The sequence below is a fragment of the Poecilia latipinna genome, unplaced genomic scaffold (assembly GCF_001443285.1).
Source record: "Poecilia latipinna isolate Pla-1442-1.1 unplaced genomic scaffold, P_latipinna-1.0 Scaffold752, whole genome shotgun sequence".
Taxonomy (NCBI): domain Eukaryota; kingdom Metazoa; phylum Chordata; class Actinopteri; order Cyprinodontiformes; family Poeciliidae; genus Poecilia; species Poecilia latipinna.
The window spans coordinates 437,453-453,851 of NW_015113368.1; the positions used below are offsets into that span (position 1 = coordinate 437,453).

Sequence of the window (16,399 nt, forward strand, 5' to 3'; positions counted from 1 at the left end):
GAAAGAGATGGAGGTCAGCTGCTTTCTGTCATACAGAAACCCTGAATTTCTTTACGGGCCTGTCATCAGAGCAAAGAACCTTGTCTCCAGCTTCTTTCTAAATGCTGTGCATCTGTCGGATTAAGAATGAGGTGTGGCTTGGACGTCATACATAATACTTTTTCAGTCTGGCAAGATGCAGCCAAACTGAGGACTTACTTCATCAGAGCCATATTACTTGTATAACATATTTGTCCTCAGAAAACCTTGTCGGAACGTGCATTAAACGAAAAATGACGCCAAAAGGCTTGACACTGTTAAAACTAATGTCCAGTTCTGTGTTTCTTAAAAGCTTTGTTGTCCAAAGAGTTTAACTGTAGCTTGTTGGAAAGGCCTCCGCACCATTACTTTAAATCATATAAAAAAGAAAATTCTGCAAAGTTGTATGAAAAGTTGCAATTGTATTTTATAAATATGTGTATAGTGGTGTGTAAATACTGCATTTGTACGTGTTTGTTGCTTTCTAAATCGATGCCACTGTGGATGGAGTGTAAAAAAAAAAACTGCTAATCCGTCCCATTTTAATAAACATATGTTTCAGCTCCGACTCAAACTTTTTGTTGTACTTGTCTTCTTTTCTGGTAGCTGGGCTTGACGATGCTTTCTTCTGGTACATTCTCTTGTTAAACTCTGACCACTAAATCGCGGGGTTGGATTAAGAGTCTCTTGAAAAGAAACATAGGACAGAAGAGCTTTCCCAAAACGGACGCAAAAATGTGAGTGAACATATTTCGCAAATCTTTTAAGGGAGTTTGGGCTGATCTGCTATGTTGCTACTTTCATGAATCATTTTTTTGATGGTCTTAAGCTAATTGAAAAGAGAGGTTTCGTACATTAAAAATAGCATACATATAAAGATTTTCACTATCGGTGTGTAACAAAAATAGTGCAGGACCATAGAAATATTCATTTGTGAAAAAGGAATCACAAAAACAAAGATGACAGCTTTAATTTCATTCAGTGTCCCTGCAAACTCAATTTGGTTTTTCAGACCGAAGCTTTTGAATTGATTAACAGAGAATCTAAACTTTTGGTAACAAAACGTCTTTTACAAGAGTATTTTGGGCAAGAAAGAAATCTACCTAAAATGTGCAACACGTGTACATGTGGAAAATGAAAAAACAAAGCTTGTACTACAGATGAAACCAGCAATAAAGATGTACAAAGTAAAAAGAGACCTATGCCGGGTCATCCTAATTAGCAGTGTCATACATTAACACCCAGATGTTTTTGTACTTAAAACATTTAGCAATTGTTAAATGCCCTCATTGAGATGAACTGTCTACGATGGATTTCTGCTCGACTTCATTTTCATGTTTTGGTTCATCCATCCATGTGGATACAGATCTGCAGCTTTATTCATGTGCATTAAAATTATGGGGAAGCCATATTGTTCTATGTAAAACTCTGCCATGCTTTAAGTTTTCCCTATTTTGTCACATGCCGATGCGGTCTTCTGTCCTTGATAATAATTGGCTGTGGTTGTATTTTAATCTTTTTCACCTATTTTATCATTACAAAAAAAAAAAAAACACACTTTTTTGACTGATTATTACCAACAAGCATGAGTGGGTGTAAAGTAGGGCAACAGAAACATGGTAAATATCTTGATTTCATAAGCTCTATAAATTAATTTAATTGTTTAGACAATTATTATTATTATTATTATTTTTTTTGTCTTTATCTTGAGTTGATTTGTCAGTTCCTAGTAAAACCGTAGTAGTTGAACCATTGTTGCCTTGGAACACGCATTTGGGTGAAACTGCGCCCCCTTTCGACTGTTCACTATAACTACAGCGCTCTGATCCGCACAGCAACACAAACGCCATCTTTAGCCGACAAAGTGCTGTACTGAGGCAGAGTTGTGGATCGAAACTAGGTCAGGCGCCTGGAAAACTCGAAGACTTTTGGAGATCTCCCGTCGGAAGCCTCCTCGGTTGGTGTTCAGTAAGGCCCGGCCACACCGCACTGTCGTATGGTCCAATGTGTTTGATCGCTCGGCCAGCCCGTACGCAGTTTTATTTTGTCGGTCCAGGTTGACGTTGAAAGTGATTCTCCGTAAATAAACAACCAGCGGTGGAGCTGAAAGCCAGGTGAGATAAACAGACAAAGCTAAACTTAGACATTAAATTTGTTTAAGACGACTGGTTTTAGTCGCTAGTTACAACTTGCCAATAATTGTCAGCTTAACCGCCAGCGTGGTTAAATGAGGCTAAGCTAACTATTGATCTGTGTTTTTGTGCCGTTTTTAACGTCAGTCTCTTGACATTTTTGCACATTTGTGCTAACTTAAAGCTGTTTTAGCCATTGCTTTGATGTCAACAAATTTACAACATGTTAATTTGACATCGGTGGCGTTTGTTGAAATAGAGGGAGGCGTGACCTATGAGTACAAATGTTTTCATTGTGAGAAAGAAAGACTGGGTCAGCACCATTCACAGCCCGGTGTACTTGGCGGCGCCACGAGTGGCGCGATGATCAAGGTTAAAGATAGCCCATCAGTGTCCAGTCAGTGACTTAATTTACGGCCGAATCCAATAATTTTCCCAAAGCATTTGCAGGCCACTAACCGAATATGAACTGATGTGTTAATTATTGGATTGCAAATGAAATGATTGCATTCTTCCAGAGCTCTGGGTGTACGTTAAACTCCCTCTTCTCCTTTCCCAGGATGAAACGAGGTCTCCAAGAGAATGAGCAGGAGGAAAGAGGAGGTCCCAGTGGGGGGTATCAGAAGAGTATCAAATGGTCAACTAAGCAGGAGGAGGAGGAGAAAGAACTGGAAGAGCAAGGAGCCAGCTGGGAGTTTTTGCCGCAGGAGATCCTGCTTCACATTTTCCAGTACCTCCCACTGCTGGACAGAGCTTATGCTTCTCTGGTACCCTGAAAGCACTGATTACATGTCAACTATACTCTTTATGGGACTGTGTGAAATGGCGATGTAGGGCTTCTCATTTAAATTATTATTAGCATTATCGCAAAAGTATTCACTCCCGCAAACTTTGTCGTGTTTTGGCGAGTTGTATTTGGACTTGAGAGAAAAGAGACTTGAGAACCATGCTTCATTTTCCTTTCGCCTCATAATTACCCACGACTTTGCTTTGGTCTTTCACATGAGATTCTAGTAAAATGAATTGGACAGCAAAACACAGAGGGGTATAAATACTTCTGCAAAGCACTTTGCATTCAAGTGGTGGTGCCGAGTCAAACAGAACAGAACAGTTTTATCAGTGAATTAAAGCCAGCATTCAGTTTCAGACTGTCACCACCTCCACGCCTAGCTGATTTCTGAAAGAAGATTAATTGCCACTAATTAATCGTTAGCAACTTGCTTGTAAGCCTGGATTTCATTAGTTTTTAAGATGGAGACGTGTGATCACACCTTTATTTACTGGCTATATAGTAGAGCAGAGCAAGTTGTGATGATTAAGTGCGTTTCATCATTTATGGCTTGGCAAACATTCTTTATTACCTTACCTTACGGTGACTTAAAGTCGTAGTATCAATTTAACCACTCTTGTAGCTGGTGTTGGCTACACACATATCCATTCTTCCAACAAATTTGACAGCCTTTTGGTGTAAAGGTCACAAAGGTTGATGTTTCTTTCGCCCAGAGTCTCATTCTGTCATATTACTACATTTTTATTGATTTGTTTTTTTAAATCACTCCATTTCTTACATGAAGTCTGTTGGGTAATTTCTCTAGGTGTGCCGGGGCTGGAATCAGGTCTTCCACATGGCAGAGCTGTGGCGCTGCTTTGAGTTTGAGCTGAACCAGCCGGCCAGCTCCTACCTGAAGGCCACACACCCGGAGCTAATCAAGCAGATCATCAAAAAGCACTCCAACCACCTCCAGTACGTCAGCTTCAAGGTGAGACAGGCGGACGTTTAAAAAAAACAAAAAAACAAAGTGGATTCACCTCCTCCATTTTTTTTAAAAAGAGGATTTGATTTTCTGCGTCGGACTCGCAGGTGGACAGCAGCAGAGAGTCTGCAGAGGCGGCGTGCGACATCCTCTCTCAGCTGGTGAATTGCTCTTTGAAAACCCTGGGACTCATATCCACAGCCAGGCCCAGCTTCATGGAGATGCCCAAGGTAACCCTGAAGGGCAGCCATAGCTCAGCCGCCCAAACTTCAGATTATTGATGAATGGATGAGATGAGGCTGTCCTGATTGATGCCGTGTGCCCACGGGAAGGTCTAAGGCCTGGAAAACTCTCAAGCTGACGGATTACAATGTCACTTTTTGTGTTTATTTTCCGTAATAGTTGATCTTTGAGAGGAGGTCACAGCTTGGATTTTTTTTTTTTTTTAGGCTTTACTAAGTTTTTTTTTACTAAGTTTACTAAGTACTAAGTTTTTATACTGGCCTGATCTTAAAAGGAAGCCTTAAAGGTTCAACAACTTTGGTAAGCTTTGCAGGTCGAGTATTTTCATGAACAGTGTTATATTATTTTTTTAATGGATTCGGTTTGTTGGTTGACTGTGGCAAGTGTTCAATCAATTAATTAATTAATAAATCAATCAAGATATGTTGAGCAAGATCCCTTCCTGGCCACTCCCCTCTCAGCACACTTCCTGTCATTGGCCCCACCCACACTTAAACCATCAGTTATTTTTTGATATTTTTATTCTTTTATATACCTAATTTAAGTTTGTGTGGAGAAGCCTTGTAGACTTTGACCATTTATTACAATGCAGGACATGTATTCTTAGGGCTGTGCCTCTTATGATGAACTAAGGAGCCACATTCATTTACCATAGGAGAAAAGCAGAAATGCAGTAATTGTAAAAAAAAAAAAGATGCAATAAAATTTAGAAAAACAAAGTTTTAAGAGTAACAGTGGAGAGTAATATTAACTAAAACTAAAAACAGAATAATAAAACATACGTGGATAAACTAAACAAGACAAATAAAAAATATATATAACTTAGTTCATATAAAAGCAAGATTGACTATATATGTTTATTTTTGTTTTTAAAAGCAAAAGCAGATTTCTATTATTCATTGTTGAAATTATTATTATTTTTTTGTCTGTCATGTTGAAGCTTTAAGTCTCGTGAGTTATAAGTAGCACCTGAATGACGCAAGCTTAGCCTTTCTTTGGGAATAATGTGAAAATGCTCCAGTTAATTGACATTAGCTCACACTCGGTGTAGAACCTCGTGATCGGATCCAATTGGTAACTCAGGCCACATTCTAACGACATGGGATCTATACTTTGAGTCGTAAAAGTCGCTGCTTTTGTAATTCCATTAGTTTCTGTTGGGTACAAAACTACTACTTCTATCAAAGGACATGTAGAACTTTTTTTTTTTCCCTTTTATTGTAATTGTTTCTATGATTAAGCTGGAATCAGTCAAACTCAAAATCAGCAGCTCAGGCTAAACTGAAAATTGGAAATGTGTCCGTCAGAAAGAGCGTCTTCAGGATAAGCTGTTTTTTGAGCGACTCCCTTGGATGGCGTTGCGGCTCTCTTACTGGCACATTCATTCAGCCGCGACGTTCCCAGTCTGAATCTACAAGGCCTCTCTCAGCTACACACACTGTAGACTTTACTCAACAAATAGTAAAGTCTACATTTTTTTTCTCCTTTTAATCTGAAAACATACCCACACACATTTATGTTTAAATTATCTTTTTTTCAGCCATTAAATTGAAAAGATTTTTATTTGTATTTTTGTGCAGAAAATTCTACTAAAACGGCGTCCTGCTTGTTTTGAAATCGTGTAATTTCATTTTGCACCACCATTACCATTGTGTTGGAACCAGATTGGTACAGTCATAATGGTGTTACGTCACCCTGGTTATCGCGTTTTGTGCCATTCAATGTGTCTCTTTCTCTTTACAGTCTCACTTCATCTCCGCTCTGACGGTTGTTTTCGTCAACTCCAAGTCTCTGTCCTCCCTGAAAATCGACGACACCCCTGTGGACGATCCGTCCCTCAAAGTCCTGGTGGCCAACAACAGCGACACTCTCAAGCTGCTGAAAATGAGCAGCTGCCCACATGTTTCACCTGCAGGTACGAACACAACACATGATTTACGGCACGGCTGTTAATTCTTAATAACCGACTCATTATTCTTGAGAAGCTCATTTCTCACCAAGATAAATTCAGTTTACTTCATCTGGGTTGCACCGATTCACAATAAAAGTCGACTCGGGGTGTTCTTCATATTAAACAGATGGCATGTAGATGAAATCCAGGCAGTCCAGATAAATCTAATTGTATTAAGTTTCATTCAGTTTGGCTGCAAATGCAAACACTAACTACACACTAACTTCTGCCATCTCTTTCATTTAGTTTGTTACTTTATTATTATTATTATTATCTTAATTTCACATCCATGAGAAATTATTCTAAAACAAAAAAATGGGTAGAAAAGCTTTCTATTACCTAAAGTACCTGATGTAGACAACTCACAAAAATAGCAAATTGCTGATTATAAACATGCTTCCATATGCTAATGTGGAGAAAAAACATAACTTAATATTATATATAGATATAGTTCCTTTCAAAAGTTATAGTGTGGCTTTTAGATTTTTTGCATTTTTTTTTTTTTATGTGATGACCAAAAATCTTAATATGTGGGGATTTTAGAAGATGGACGAATACGAAATATCTTCTAATACTGAAGTGAAATAAACCTGATTCATAGTTTGTTACAAATTAAAGTCTGAAAGTTCTGGAGCTCATTAATATTCGTCCTCCATAAATCAATACTTTGTGGAACGACCTTTTGCAAGAGTCTAGTACATAAAATCCCAGCAACATACATTGGAGGTTGTAGCTTTAATGTGATAAAATGTGAAAAAACCTCAGGTTGTTTGAGGGTTTTTTTTTTTTTTTGTTTTGCACCGACTCACTGTGTTCTCCTGTTTGCAGGCATCATGTGCGTGGCCGATCAGTGCCACGGCCTGAGAGAGCTGGCTCTGAACTACCACTTGCTGAGCGACGAGCTCCTCATCGCGCTCTCCTCGGAGAAGCACGTTCACCTCGAGCACCTTCGCATCGACGTGGTCAGCGAGAACCCGGGCCAGCAGTTCCACTCCATCAAGAAGAGCAGCTGGGACGCCATGGTGCGCCACTCCCCCAAATTCAACCTGGTCATGTACTTCTACCTCTACGAGGAGGAGTTCGACCCTTTCTTCCGCGACGAAATCCCCGTCACGCACCTGTACTTCGGCCGCTCCGTCAGCAAAGACGTGCTGGGCCGCGTCGGGCTCACCTGCCCGCGTCTGGTGGAGCTGGTGGTGTGCGCCAACGGGCTGCGGCCTCTCGACGAGGAGCTCATCCGCATCGCCCAGCGCTGCACGCAGCTGTCCGCCATCGGCCTGGGAGAGTGCGAGGTGTCCTGCAGCGCCTTCGTGGAGTTCGTGAAGATGTGCGGGGAGAGACTAAAGCAGCTGTCCATCATGGAGGAAGTGCTGGTTCCGGATCACCGTTACGAGCTGGACGACATCCACTGGGAGGTGTCGAAGCATTTGGGTCGTGTCTGGTTCCCTGACATGATGCCTACGTGGTAGAGAGCTGAAGAATGGAAAGGTTTGGTGAGGGGCTAATTTGTTTTTTTTTTGTGCGCAGATTCTTATTTTTACAGGTACAACAGAAGAAGAAATTACATCTTTTTGATCTTATTTTGTTTTTAATTTGATGTAGCTGATGCATTTATATAATTTAATGACTTATATCCTTTAGGATTTTCTTCCTCTGAGCCCTTCAGACCCGTTGTTGTTATTTACACATCAATTAGTAGCATGTATCTCGAATCTGTTGGGAATTTGAGGAATTATGTTCAAGACAGAAGTTGCTCCACATCTGTGTTGGTGACATGCAGGCAGATATTTTTTTTGTATATATATATATGGTAAATATTGTTTTTTTTCTTTTTTTCTTTTGCCTTGTAAGGGCATAACTACAATCCTTTTAATAAAAGGAAGTAACTTCTCAGAGATGAATTTTACAAAGACAATTATAATTGTTGTCACACTAAATGCACAATGTGTGTGAAATCGGTTTGTGTAATCATCTTCGTCGTGGATTAAAGGTAAATACAGTGCATAAATTTGACGGGATGATCAGCATGATAAGCTAGGAGGGTTTTTGGTTAATCGCTCTGCAAACGTTTGTGGATTTTTTTTTTTTTTTTTTTAAATTTACGTTAGTGTCTGTGCGGAATTGCTAACTGGTCTTTGCCAAGAGGCTTTGTGTGGCCCAGACTGGGTGGTGGTCATGAGACAGCAGTCTGGTATGCAGCAGCAGAGGTGGATTCTGTCTTGAAATTATGTTTTTGTTTCTTCTAACCTCTCCAGCTTTCCCTCGTAAAGCCACTATTACGACTGTCGACTGATTCACTACCACTTGTTGTTTTTGTGTTCTTCTGTCCAAGTGGAAAAAGCCCAAGGATAGCCTATCTCCTGTTTGAAACATTAACTGGCTGGCCATGATGAGCTTGTAAATAACTCTGAGTTTGTTCACCTTTTTTTTTTTTTTTTTTTTTCATTTCTGTATTGTATGACAAATTATCCTGTTTAAACTGTAAAGAAAAAAGTGTTTATTTGAAAACATATACATGAAAGAAACCCTAATTACAGACATTAATATGCAGTATACTTGTATATGCAACGTATAACTTTAATGCACTTTTTCCTCTAATGAAGGTCCCCAATTAAGGCAAAATTAAGCCCATGCAGAGGCAGAGGTAATTTCTCTCTGTTGTCACAAACTCTTTTTGTAGATTACTTGAATGTCTGTTATTTTTTTAAGACTTATTTTTATTTTTTAACATTCTAAGTCTAATGAATATAGCTGATTATTTATTATATGAGGAGAAAATCCCTTTGGCAAGAGAAACTTGCCTAACAACACAATCATATAATGTGCTACTATTAATACAAGTGTCTATCTGAGAAGGATTTTCTATTTAGTTTTTGTTGTAATATCGAATGTCTTTAATACTGGTAAAGGAAATAGAAAAAGGAGATTGTATTACGAATCACTGATAAGATGTATGGATGTTGTTAAATTCCAGAGATAAACATATTTAACTATAAATCCTGGTGATGTAGTCACTTAAATTTGTAATTGGGGGGGGGCGAAAGCAAATATTGTTGGTTTGAACCACTGAATTACAAGGTTACAGTCATTTAATTGCCTCCAATAAAGTAAATGTATATAGTTAAAATGTGCAACTGAGCATTCAGTCAAAAAAGAAGGCTTGTAGAGAAGCTGTTTTGCATCTGACTGAATGACTGATGTGCTGGCTGACATAATGTAAAGCACTATTAACTGAAAATGTTATTAAAAACAAAGTGAGAAGAACGAGTAGATGTGGCTCAGGCTGAATGCTTCACAAACTGATTATTGTCTTTTGTTAAATCCTATTTTTTTAAATTTAAATTTCATTTTTCTCAATTCCATAATAATAAAAACAACATGCTATTACTTGCACAATCTCCCTTTTGTAGATATAAAATTATGCCGTTCTACATAGTGAAACGGAAAAAAAAAGTCCTGAATATTGTTTAACCATTTTTCATTTAACATTGGTTGTGTATCATTATTATGTTAACTGTAGTTAAATTTGTAAAAACTTCAAATTTAATAGCCTGCTGCTCTGTTAATAGACCCATCCTGTCTTTATGTGTTTTCTTCCCTCTTATGATTCATCCCGTTTGTTCGAAAACCGAATGAAAATACTTTCAGAACATATTTCTTTTATCTGTTTGTAAATACACGCCATCTGCTGGTTAGTGTGGTTAACTGCATTTCTTTTCACCTGTGCATGAAGATGATTATTGTAATCTAAGCCGGTGATGGAGGGCTGATCTTTCTTCTGAAAAAGTTCAGCTGCTGTTAAGTTATATTTTCTCTTACTAAAGCTGTATAATACTGAGATTTTTTTGAAAGTAACTTGTATTTTTTTTCCAAAGTTATACAATATTTTAGTTTATAGTCATTAAAAAAACGCTTGTTTAAAAAAATATTGTCTGGAATTATTTACATATATCTATGGCTGCTGAATTTGTATTTCTTTGCATTTACATTGAATATCCTACATATTTATATTGTGCATTTACAGTTTATTTCATATTTAGTGGGCAAATGCACAATCTTCATATTAAACTGAACATAAACAATTGTAATTCCGCTCCTATATGGTAGAGGTCTTACTCAACATGAAATGTGAAGATTGTGGTTACTCTGAAGCCAGGAAACACGTGCAACTTTCTAAGATTATGGTGATTGTTTAACACCTGTTGGAAAATTGTATGTTTAGAATGAGTTATCCTCATTATTTGTTTCTATATATGTTATTTGAGCTTTAAAAAGCAGACCCCTCTTTTTGTGCTCGCGACCTACATTGGGTAAGCGACGCCCTGGTTGGTTTCAGACTCTCGGACACTCCCCACTGCTGCCAACTCGGTCTCCTTGCGTTTGCGTCGGACGGGGACTTGCAAGTCGACAAAACGTTGTAATTCTGAAAATAATCAAGCACAGCTTTGTAAGCCGTTTCCCCCTCAGACTGTGTTTACGGAGGTGATGCTGGGGGTAGCTGGGATGACGGGCAGGTACGGACAGTTAAATCCTTAACGGGAACTCTGCTAGCATTGCTAAAGCTAATGTCAGGCTAGCTTGCCAACGTATCTAACCTCAGAAGAAAGTAGTTTAGTAAACTGGCTCAGCTACAAAGTAACTAGTTTGGAGTCTTTCATTTACCTTTTTTTTTTTTCATTTCGACTCCTTCAGAATTTGATTTTACAAGTGAAAAAAGAAAGGGATGTATCCAATCCCTATCTTTTGCGAAGTTGCAATATTAGCATGGTAGTTGCTTGACTGTTGAGGGTCTATCTAGCTCTACTAGCCAGTTTTAGCGTCTAACGTGAACCTATGTGTTGTTACAATAGAGGCATTTTTGTAACAATACATACAAAATGCCTTGTGTGTAAAGATTTTTGGTGATATTAGCGTTTTACTAATTTCGACAATTTCACTCAAAACAGCTTTGGATAATTAAAGGCTTATAGATTAAGTACAACGCTATACTCCAAATATAAGTTGAGAATGTAGCTTTTGCTGTGTTCGTTGTTACCGTTTTTGTTTAGATCTAAGCCTATATAACTGCACAAGTGTACAAAATGCAAAGCATAACATGAGAAAATACAAAATGCATCTTTTTCAAATGATCATTTCATTTAATATGAGAGAAAAACAAACCAACATGGCCCTATAAGAAATGCCCCCAAAACTCATAACTAAAAAGTCAGCTAAATGTAATTACTATTTTTGCCACCCACTGTCATCAGGCTTTTTGACTATTTAGTAAATGAGTTTTGTCCCATTCTTTGTTTTAATTAAGCCACAACCGAAGGCTTTTTGCAAATAAACAGCCTGTTTAAAGTAATGCCATAGTATCTTAGCTGAGCATAAATCCTGACTTTAACTAGGCCCATCTGAAACCCATTCATAGTTGGGACATGCATGGCAGCTCCTGTCCTCAAGGACTGGTGTACTGATGGTTTTTGATGTCGCCAACACAGCTAATCAACATTGTCCAACTACCTCCTCACTCAGCATGTCAGAAATCTGCAGAGGCTTGCTAATGAACTGTTATTTGGTTATTTGATTCAGGTGTGTTGAACCAGGGAAATAACAAAAGCATGAACACACAACTTCAAGTCTTGACATTCTCTTTCTTTCTGACAGATCATAAACACTGACATTAAATAAAGCAAGTGAGGCTTCTGATGTTGTTTGAGGTTATTTTGTGGTATGGAAGCGCTCGAAGTAAATTCAGGAGGACGGCCACACCTAATTTCACTAGGGTCATTCTACTCCTGTAAACATGGAGGACATTTGTGAATCGACAGGAAGAGTGGTTATTCTTACACACAGACCCATCTTGGTTTGGAAAGCTCTTCTCTCACTAAATAAAATCACAATCTGAAAGACTTATTTTTTTATTTTCTCAGGTTATTTGTAATGATTAATAAGTTGCCTTGTTTTGATACATTTATGTGGAACAAAAAACAGAAGAAACCTGTAAGGGGGAGAACGATTTATTTATTTTTGCATAGTCGTATGTTGGCTTAACCAGCCATCAGTGCTTCTCTAACCTTACCAAATTAGGTGATGTCTTTGCAGTGACTAAAGGTGAGTTCATTATCCCCGTTCCTCTCAACACAGTTGACGTATACTTCAGATTTGAGCTATGTGAGAAATGATAAACACCGGACTAAGCCTGAACACCGAGGGGAGAAATGCATGCGTGTTTTATTTTCTCCCCCTGTAACACAGCTTTGCGAATGCCCTGGTCAGCGCAGTCTGTGAGCGCTGTAAAAGTGGCTTTGCTCCAACTGAGAAAATCGTCAACAGTAATGGAGAGCTTTACCACGAGCAGTGCTTCGTCTGCGCCCAGTGTTTCCAGCAGTTTCCAGAAGGACTCTTCTATGAGGTAACGCATGTCACATGATGGTGCTCTTTTGAATGCCACAAATCAACGCAATACTGAGCCATACCGAGTGCACAGAAAGTTGTTGACTCTCTTTTACAAATATGTTTGAATGTTTTCCTTTTACAGTTTGAAGGCAGGAAATACTGTGAGCATGACTTCCAGATGCTCTTCGCTCCCTGCTGCCACCAGTGTGGTGAGTGTTGACTTTTAGTATTGACCACGTTTTGTGTGGATTCAGAAAACTAAATTGTTTGTAGCTTTTTGGGAAGTGGCAACTGGAATATTCTTTTTTTTTTAGGTTTGTAATCTATTCATATCAAAATTATAAGTGATATTACACATTTAGTTGTTAATACAATTAAACTATTTTTTTTTCGTCAACACACCTGCTGGCAGCCTAAGTGTTGCAGTGTTTGTCTCATTTTAATTATGCGTTTTCATCTCATGCCTGGTGTGTCGAGTTGATCTGTCGTATGATTTTTTTTTCTTTTTTTTCTTCTTCTTCCAGGAGAGTTCATCATCGGTCGTGTCATTAAGGCCATGAACAACAGTTGGCACCCTGACTGCTTCTGCTGCGATATTTGTCAGGCAGTACTTGCAGATGTGGGGTTTGTCAAAAATGCTGGCAGGTTAGTAATCCCGGCGTTTTACAGTCTGGCAAATAACAGCGTGGCAGCCTTTTGAACAGGTGGCGTCACTTGCCAAGCTTGTGACTCTCTTTGCATTTTAGCAAATAATGGAATTTTAAGCAGCTGTGATGGAGTGTGTCACAAAATCTGTAGGAATGTTTTTAGCTCCCTGTGATTGCTTTTTTTTTTTTTTTTTGTTTCCCTCAGGCACTTGTGTCGTCCATGCCATAATCGGGAGAAGGCTCGGGGCCTAGGCAAGTATATCTGCCAGAAGTGCCATGCTATTATTGAAGAGCAGCCGCTGATCTTTAAGAACGATCCATATCACCCTGACCACTTCAACTGTAACAACTGCGGGTCGGTGCCATCACCTTCATCTTATTCTCATGTTTCCACACATTCTACTGGTAGGATAAATTTAAAAAGCCAATAGTCTTTTTAAATTTTATTCATATTTTTTTTTCCTAGAAAAGAGTTGACTGCTGATGCAAGAGAACTGAAAGGGGAGCTCTTCTGTTTGCCCTGCCATGATAAGATGGGTGTGCCAATCTGTGGCGCCTGCAGGAGGCCCATTGAGGGACGTGTGGTCAACGCCATGGGCAAGCAGTGGCATGTGGAGGTTTGTGAATGCTTCAGTCCTGGGTTTTATTGGTAATATTTATCGCACTTCAATGTGTTCATCACCTGAGAAATGGCTCATATTGTTTTTTGGTCTAAAAATGTGTTTTCTAATTTAAAAAAAACACACTGTTCAAATATTTTGGCCAGAATGAAAGCAGTATAAAGATAATCATGAAACTCAAATTAAAGATGAAAGAATGTCGTTTTTTTTCTCAAATGAGAAAAAGATTATAATTTTGTGTCTCATCTGATTCTGACTTCAGATGTTCTTCTTAAACTATCAGGCACAAAACTCTTATCTTCCTCTTATCTATATAGATAGACATGATTTTGTCCAAATCTTAAAGACATCCTTGGTCTTATTCAGATCTCTGCACTGCAGTCAGACTTGGGTAGAATATACAAACATTCAATAAATTATGGATGTTGTCAAGATATATGAACTTGAAAATGAAGGAAAAGGTATTTGGACCCAAAACGCTTTAAGCTAGTTGGAGTGTTTCTGACGGGCCTGAGAGTTTGGAAAAGACGAATTCTCCAGAGGTCAAGCAAGGCAGATCAAATGATGGATTCATCTGACTGAAGGCTGCTGCATTTCATACTCTCTAAAAGTTTGACACTATTAACAGTGTTCAGCAGGCGGTGTAATGCTGAAGATGTTAATTGGCAGCAAGTAGTTTTACATCCAACCACTTCAGAAATGACAGACATGAGGTTCTTTTTTTATTAGTTACACCATGAATGCTCTGTATTATGGGATGCATGGGTACACAACAAGAAGAGACTACATACAAACTGCAGTGTTTTTTGAAGATTCAGACATTTTACTTGTAAATGTTCCCGACTATTTAACAGCATTTATATCATGTTTAGATGTTTAGATTGCAGCCAACATCTCTTCAGTTTGATCAGTATTTGACTTTCATTAGAAATGCGTCTTCCCCTTAGTAACATCTGTTTCTTTACAGCACTTTGTTTGTGCCAAATGTGAGAAACCTTTCCTTGGTCACCGCCATTATGAGAGAAAAGGTTTGGCTTACTGTGAGACGCATTACAATCAGGTAAGAAGCTAAAACTTGGCTTTGAATGACACGGCCAACATCACAACGCAGGAAGACAATGAAGGAATTTGTTTGCTTTCTCTCCTTGTTTCTCTGCTGTCAAGCTCTTTGGGGACGTGTGTTATCACTGCAACCGTGTGATTGAAGGCGATGGTGAGCATCAGTGTGATAAAACACATAATTAGGATCTTCTGTGGTTCAATAATTAAAAAAAGTTCTGTGGTTCAGTAATGAACAAAGTGTTGCTTTCAGTGACAGCAGCTGAATCTTCTGTTTTTATTTCTTTCTTCTGCACCCCCTCAGTTGTGTCTGCTCTCAACAAAGCCTGGTGTGTCAGTTGTTTCTCCTGCTCCACCTGCAACACCAAGCTCACTCTCAAGTAAGTCTTAATATGTTCATTGATGCAAACCATAAAATCTAGTCACATGCAACTCTTCCACCTCATGTTTGTTGTGCCTCTTACTTTTCTTTAACACTTCTCACTATTAATAGGTGTGTTTTTCATGATGCCCCAACACTGCTTCTTTCTTATTTCCTGTTTTCCTCCTGTGTCTTCTTTTCCACGCCTCAATTGGTGTGTTTGACAACTCAGAGATAAGTTTGTTGAGATTGACTTGAAACCAGTGTGTAAGCATTGCTATGAGCACTTGCCTGAAGAGCTGAAACGCAGACTTGCTCGGCGTGAACGTGATGCTAAAGACCGCAGGAAAAATCCGGCAGTGTGCCTGTAGCTTCACCACTCCATCCATGGGTTGGTGCTGTCGCTGCCTTCCTCGTCGCTTCCTGTGGTTGTCCTTGTTAACTTCTTTCGCTCTATGGCATGTCATTATTTTTTTGTAATTTACTTTCTAGAGTGAAACCAGTGTAGTTGTTTGTGTTGGTGGCATGAATCTAAAACATGTACATGCATGTTAGATATAAGCAGAGCTTGATTGGTTGATTAAATTCAGATGCCTGGTAATTAATTTAGTTGGTCAGACAGAAAAAAGCTTGGTGCAATGTGTTGCATTCGGAAGTTTTGTAATCTAATCAACAACATAAGACCCAAAATACTCCAGTGGTTTTATTCCTGTTTTCCTCTTTGCAGGAACAAGTTTGTAGAGTTTGACATGAAGCCTGTTTGTAAAAAGTGTTATGAGAAGTTTCCGCTTGAGCTCAAGAAAAGGCTCAAGAAGCTGGCGGAGTCATTGGGACGGAAGTGAGCTGCTGTCTGATAATCACCTGGATGGGCTCCTGCTGTGGTAAAATGTCCAGGGAAGATGTTATAGTAAGACATAAAGCCATTTTGGAGAAACTGAATAAAGGAAAAGTTTAGCTCTAGATCAACACCAGTAAAGTTGTAAGTGAAGGTTTATAAGGTTTGCTTTAAAAAAAAGTCCATCTGTTTACAAACCAACATTGACCCAAAAGGTGAAATTCATTGAAAAATATGCATTTATAGAAATTTATGCAAATGTTTCACCTCATACCCATCTTTTTTTTTCTTTTTTTTTAAGTTTTTATATTTTGTTTGATTGTACATTCCTAAATTATTAATTTGTTTTCTGTGGAGCGTTTCAATGTTTAAGTCTATTGTCCCTCTACTATCACCAT

General features: G+C 38.6%; 2 protein-coding genes across 4 annotated transcripts; both read left to right on the forward strand.

Annotated features, from left to right (window-relative positions):
- The first annotated feature begins 1,825 nt into the window (after positions 1-1,825).
- Positions 1,826-9,367, forward strand: LOC106955617 (F-box/LRR-repeat protein 3-like). The gene is made up of 6 exons (XM_015045896.1): positions 1,826-2,132; positions 2,710-2,917; positions 3,746-3,910; positions 4,012-4,134; positions 5,891-6,062; positions 6,927-9,367. Exons 2-6 carry the CDS (start codon positions 2,711-2,713, stop codon positions 7,565-7,567), a joined length of 1,308 nt encoding a protein of 435 aa, XP_014901382.1. The 5' UTR covers positions 1,826-2,132; position 2,710; the 3' UTR covers positions 7,568-9,367.
- Positions 9,368-10,406: 1,039 nt separating this feature from the next.
- On the forward strand, positions 10,407-16,287 carry LOC106955618 (LIM and senescent cell antigen-like-containing domain protein 1). Of its 3 annotated transcripts, XM_015045898.1 has the most exons (11): positions 10,407-10,612; positions 12,339-12,495; positions 12,622-12,688; positions 13,004-13,124; positions 13,332-13,481; positions 13,593-13,743; positions 14,714-14,806; positions 14,911-14,959; positions 15,110-15,185; positions 15,399-15,557; positions 15,894-15,986. In XM_015045898.1, exons 1-10 carry the CDS (start codon positions 10,584-10,586, stop codon positions 15,535-15,537), a joined length of 1,032 nt encoding a protein of 343 aa, XP_014901384.1. In that variant the 5' UTR covers positions 10,407-10,583; the 3' UTR covers positions 15,538-15,557; positions 15,894-15,986. The 3 variants fall into 3 exon arrangements, with proteins under 3 accessions (XP_014901384.1, XP_014901383.1, XP_014901385.1); XM_015045897.1 differs by having other exon boundaries at positions 15,399-15,985; XM_015045899.1 differs by lacking the exon at positions 15,399-15,557 and having other exon boundaries at positions 10,409-10,612; positions 15,894-16,287.
- The last annotated feature ends 112 nt before the right edge of the window (positions 16,288-16,399 follow it).

Excerpts from the sequence above, each read along its gene's own strand:
- LOC106955617 (XM_015045896.1), top strand. The coding sequence starts at position 2,711 with ATGAAACGAGGTCTCCAAGAGAATGAGCAGGAGGAAAGAGGAGGTCCC. Across the intron at positions 3,911-4,011 it reads TCCAGTACGTCAGCTTCAAG|GTGGACAGCAGCAGAGAGTC; the intron begins GTGAGACAGGCG and ends TCGGACTCGCAG. Across the intron at positions 6,063-6,926 it reads CCCACATGTTTCACCTGCAG|GCATCATGTGCGTGGCCGAT; the intron begins GTACGAACACAA and ends TCCTGTTTGCAG.
- LOC106955618 (XM_015045898.1), top strand. The coding sequence starts at position 10,584 with ATGCTGGGGGTAGCTGGGATGACGGGCAG. Across the intron at positions 12,689-13,003 it reads TCCCTGCTGCCACCAGTGTG|GAGAGTTCATCATCGGTCGT; the intron begins GTGAGTGTTGAC and ends TTCTTCTTCCAG. Across the intron at positions 14,807-14,910 it reads GTGAGACGCATTACAATCAG|CTCTTTGGGGACGTGTGTTA; the intron begins GTAAGAAGCTAA and ends TCTGCTGTCAAG.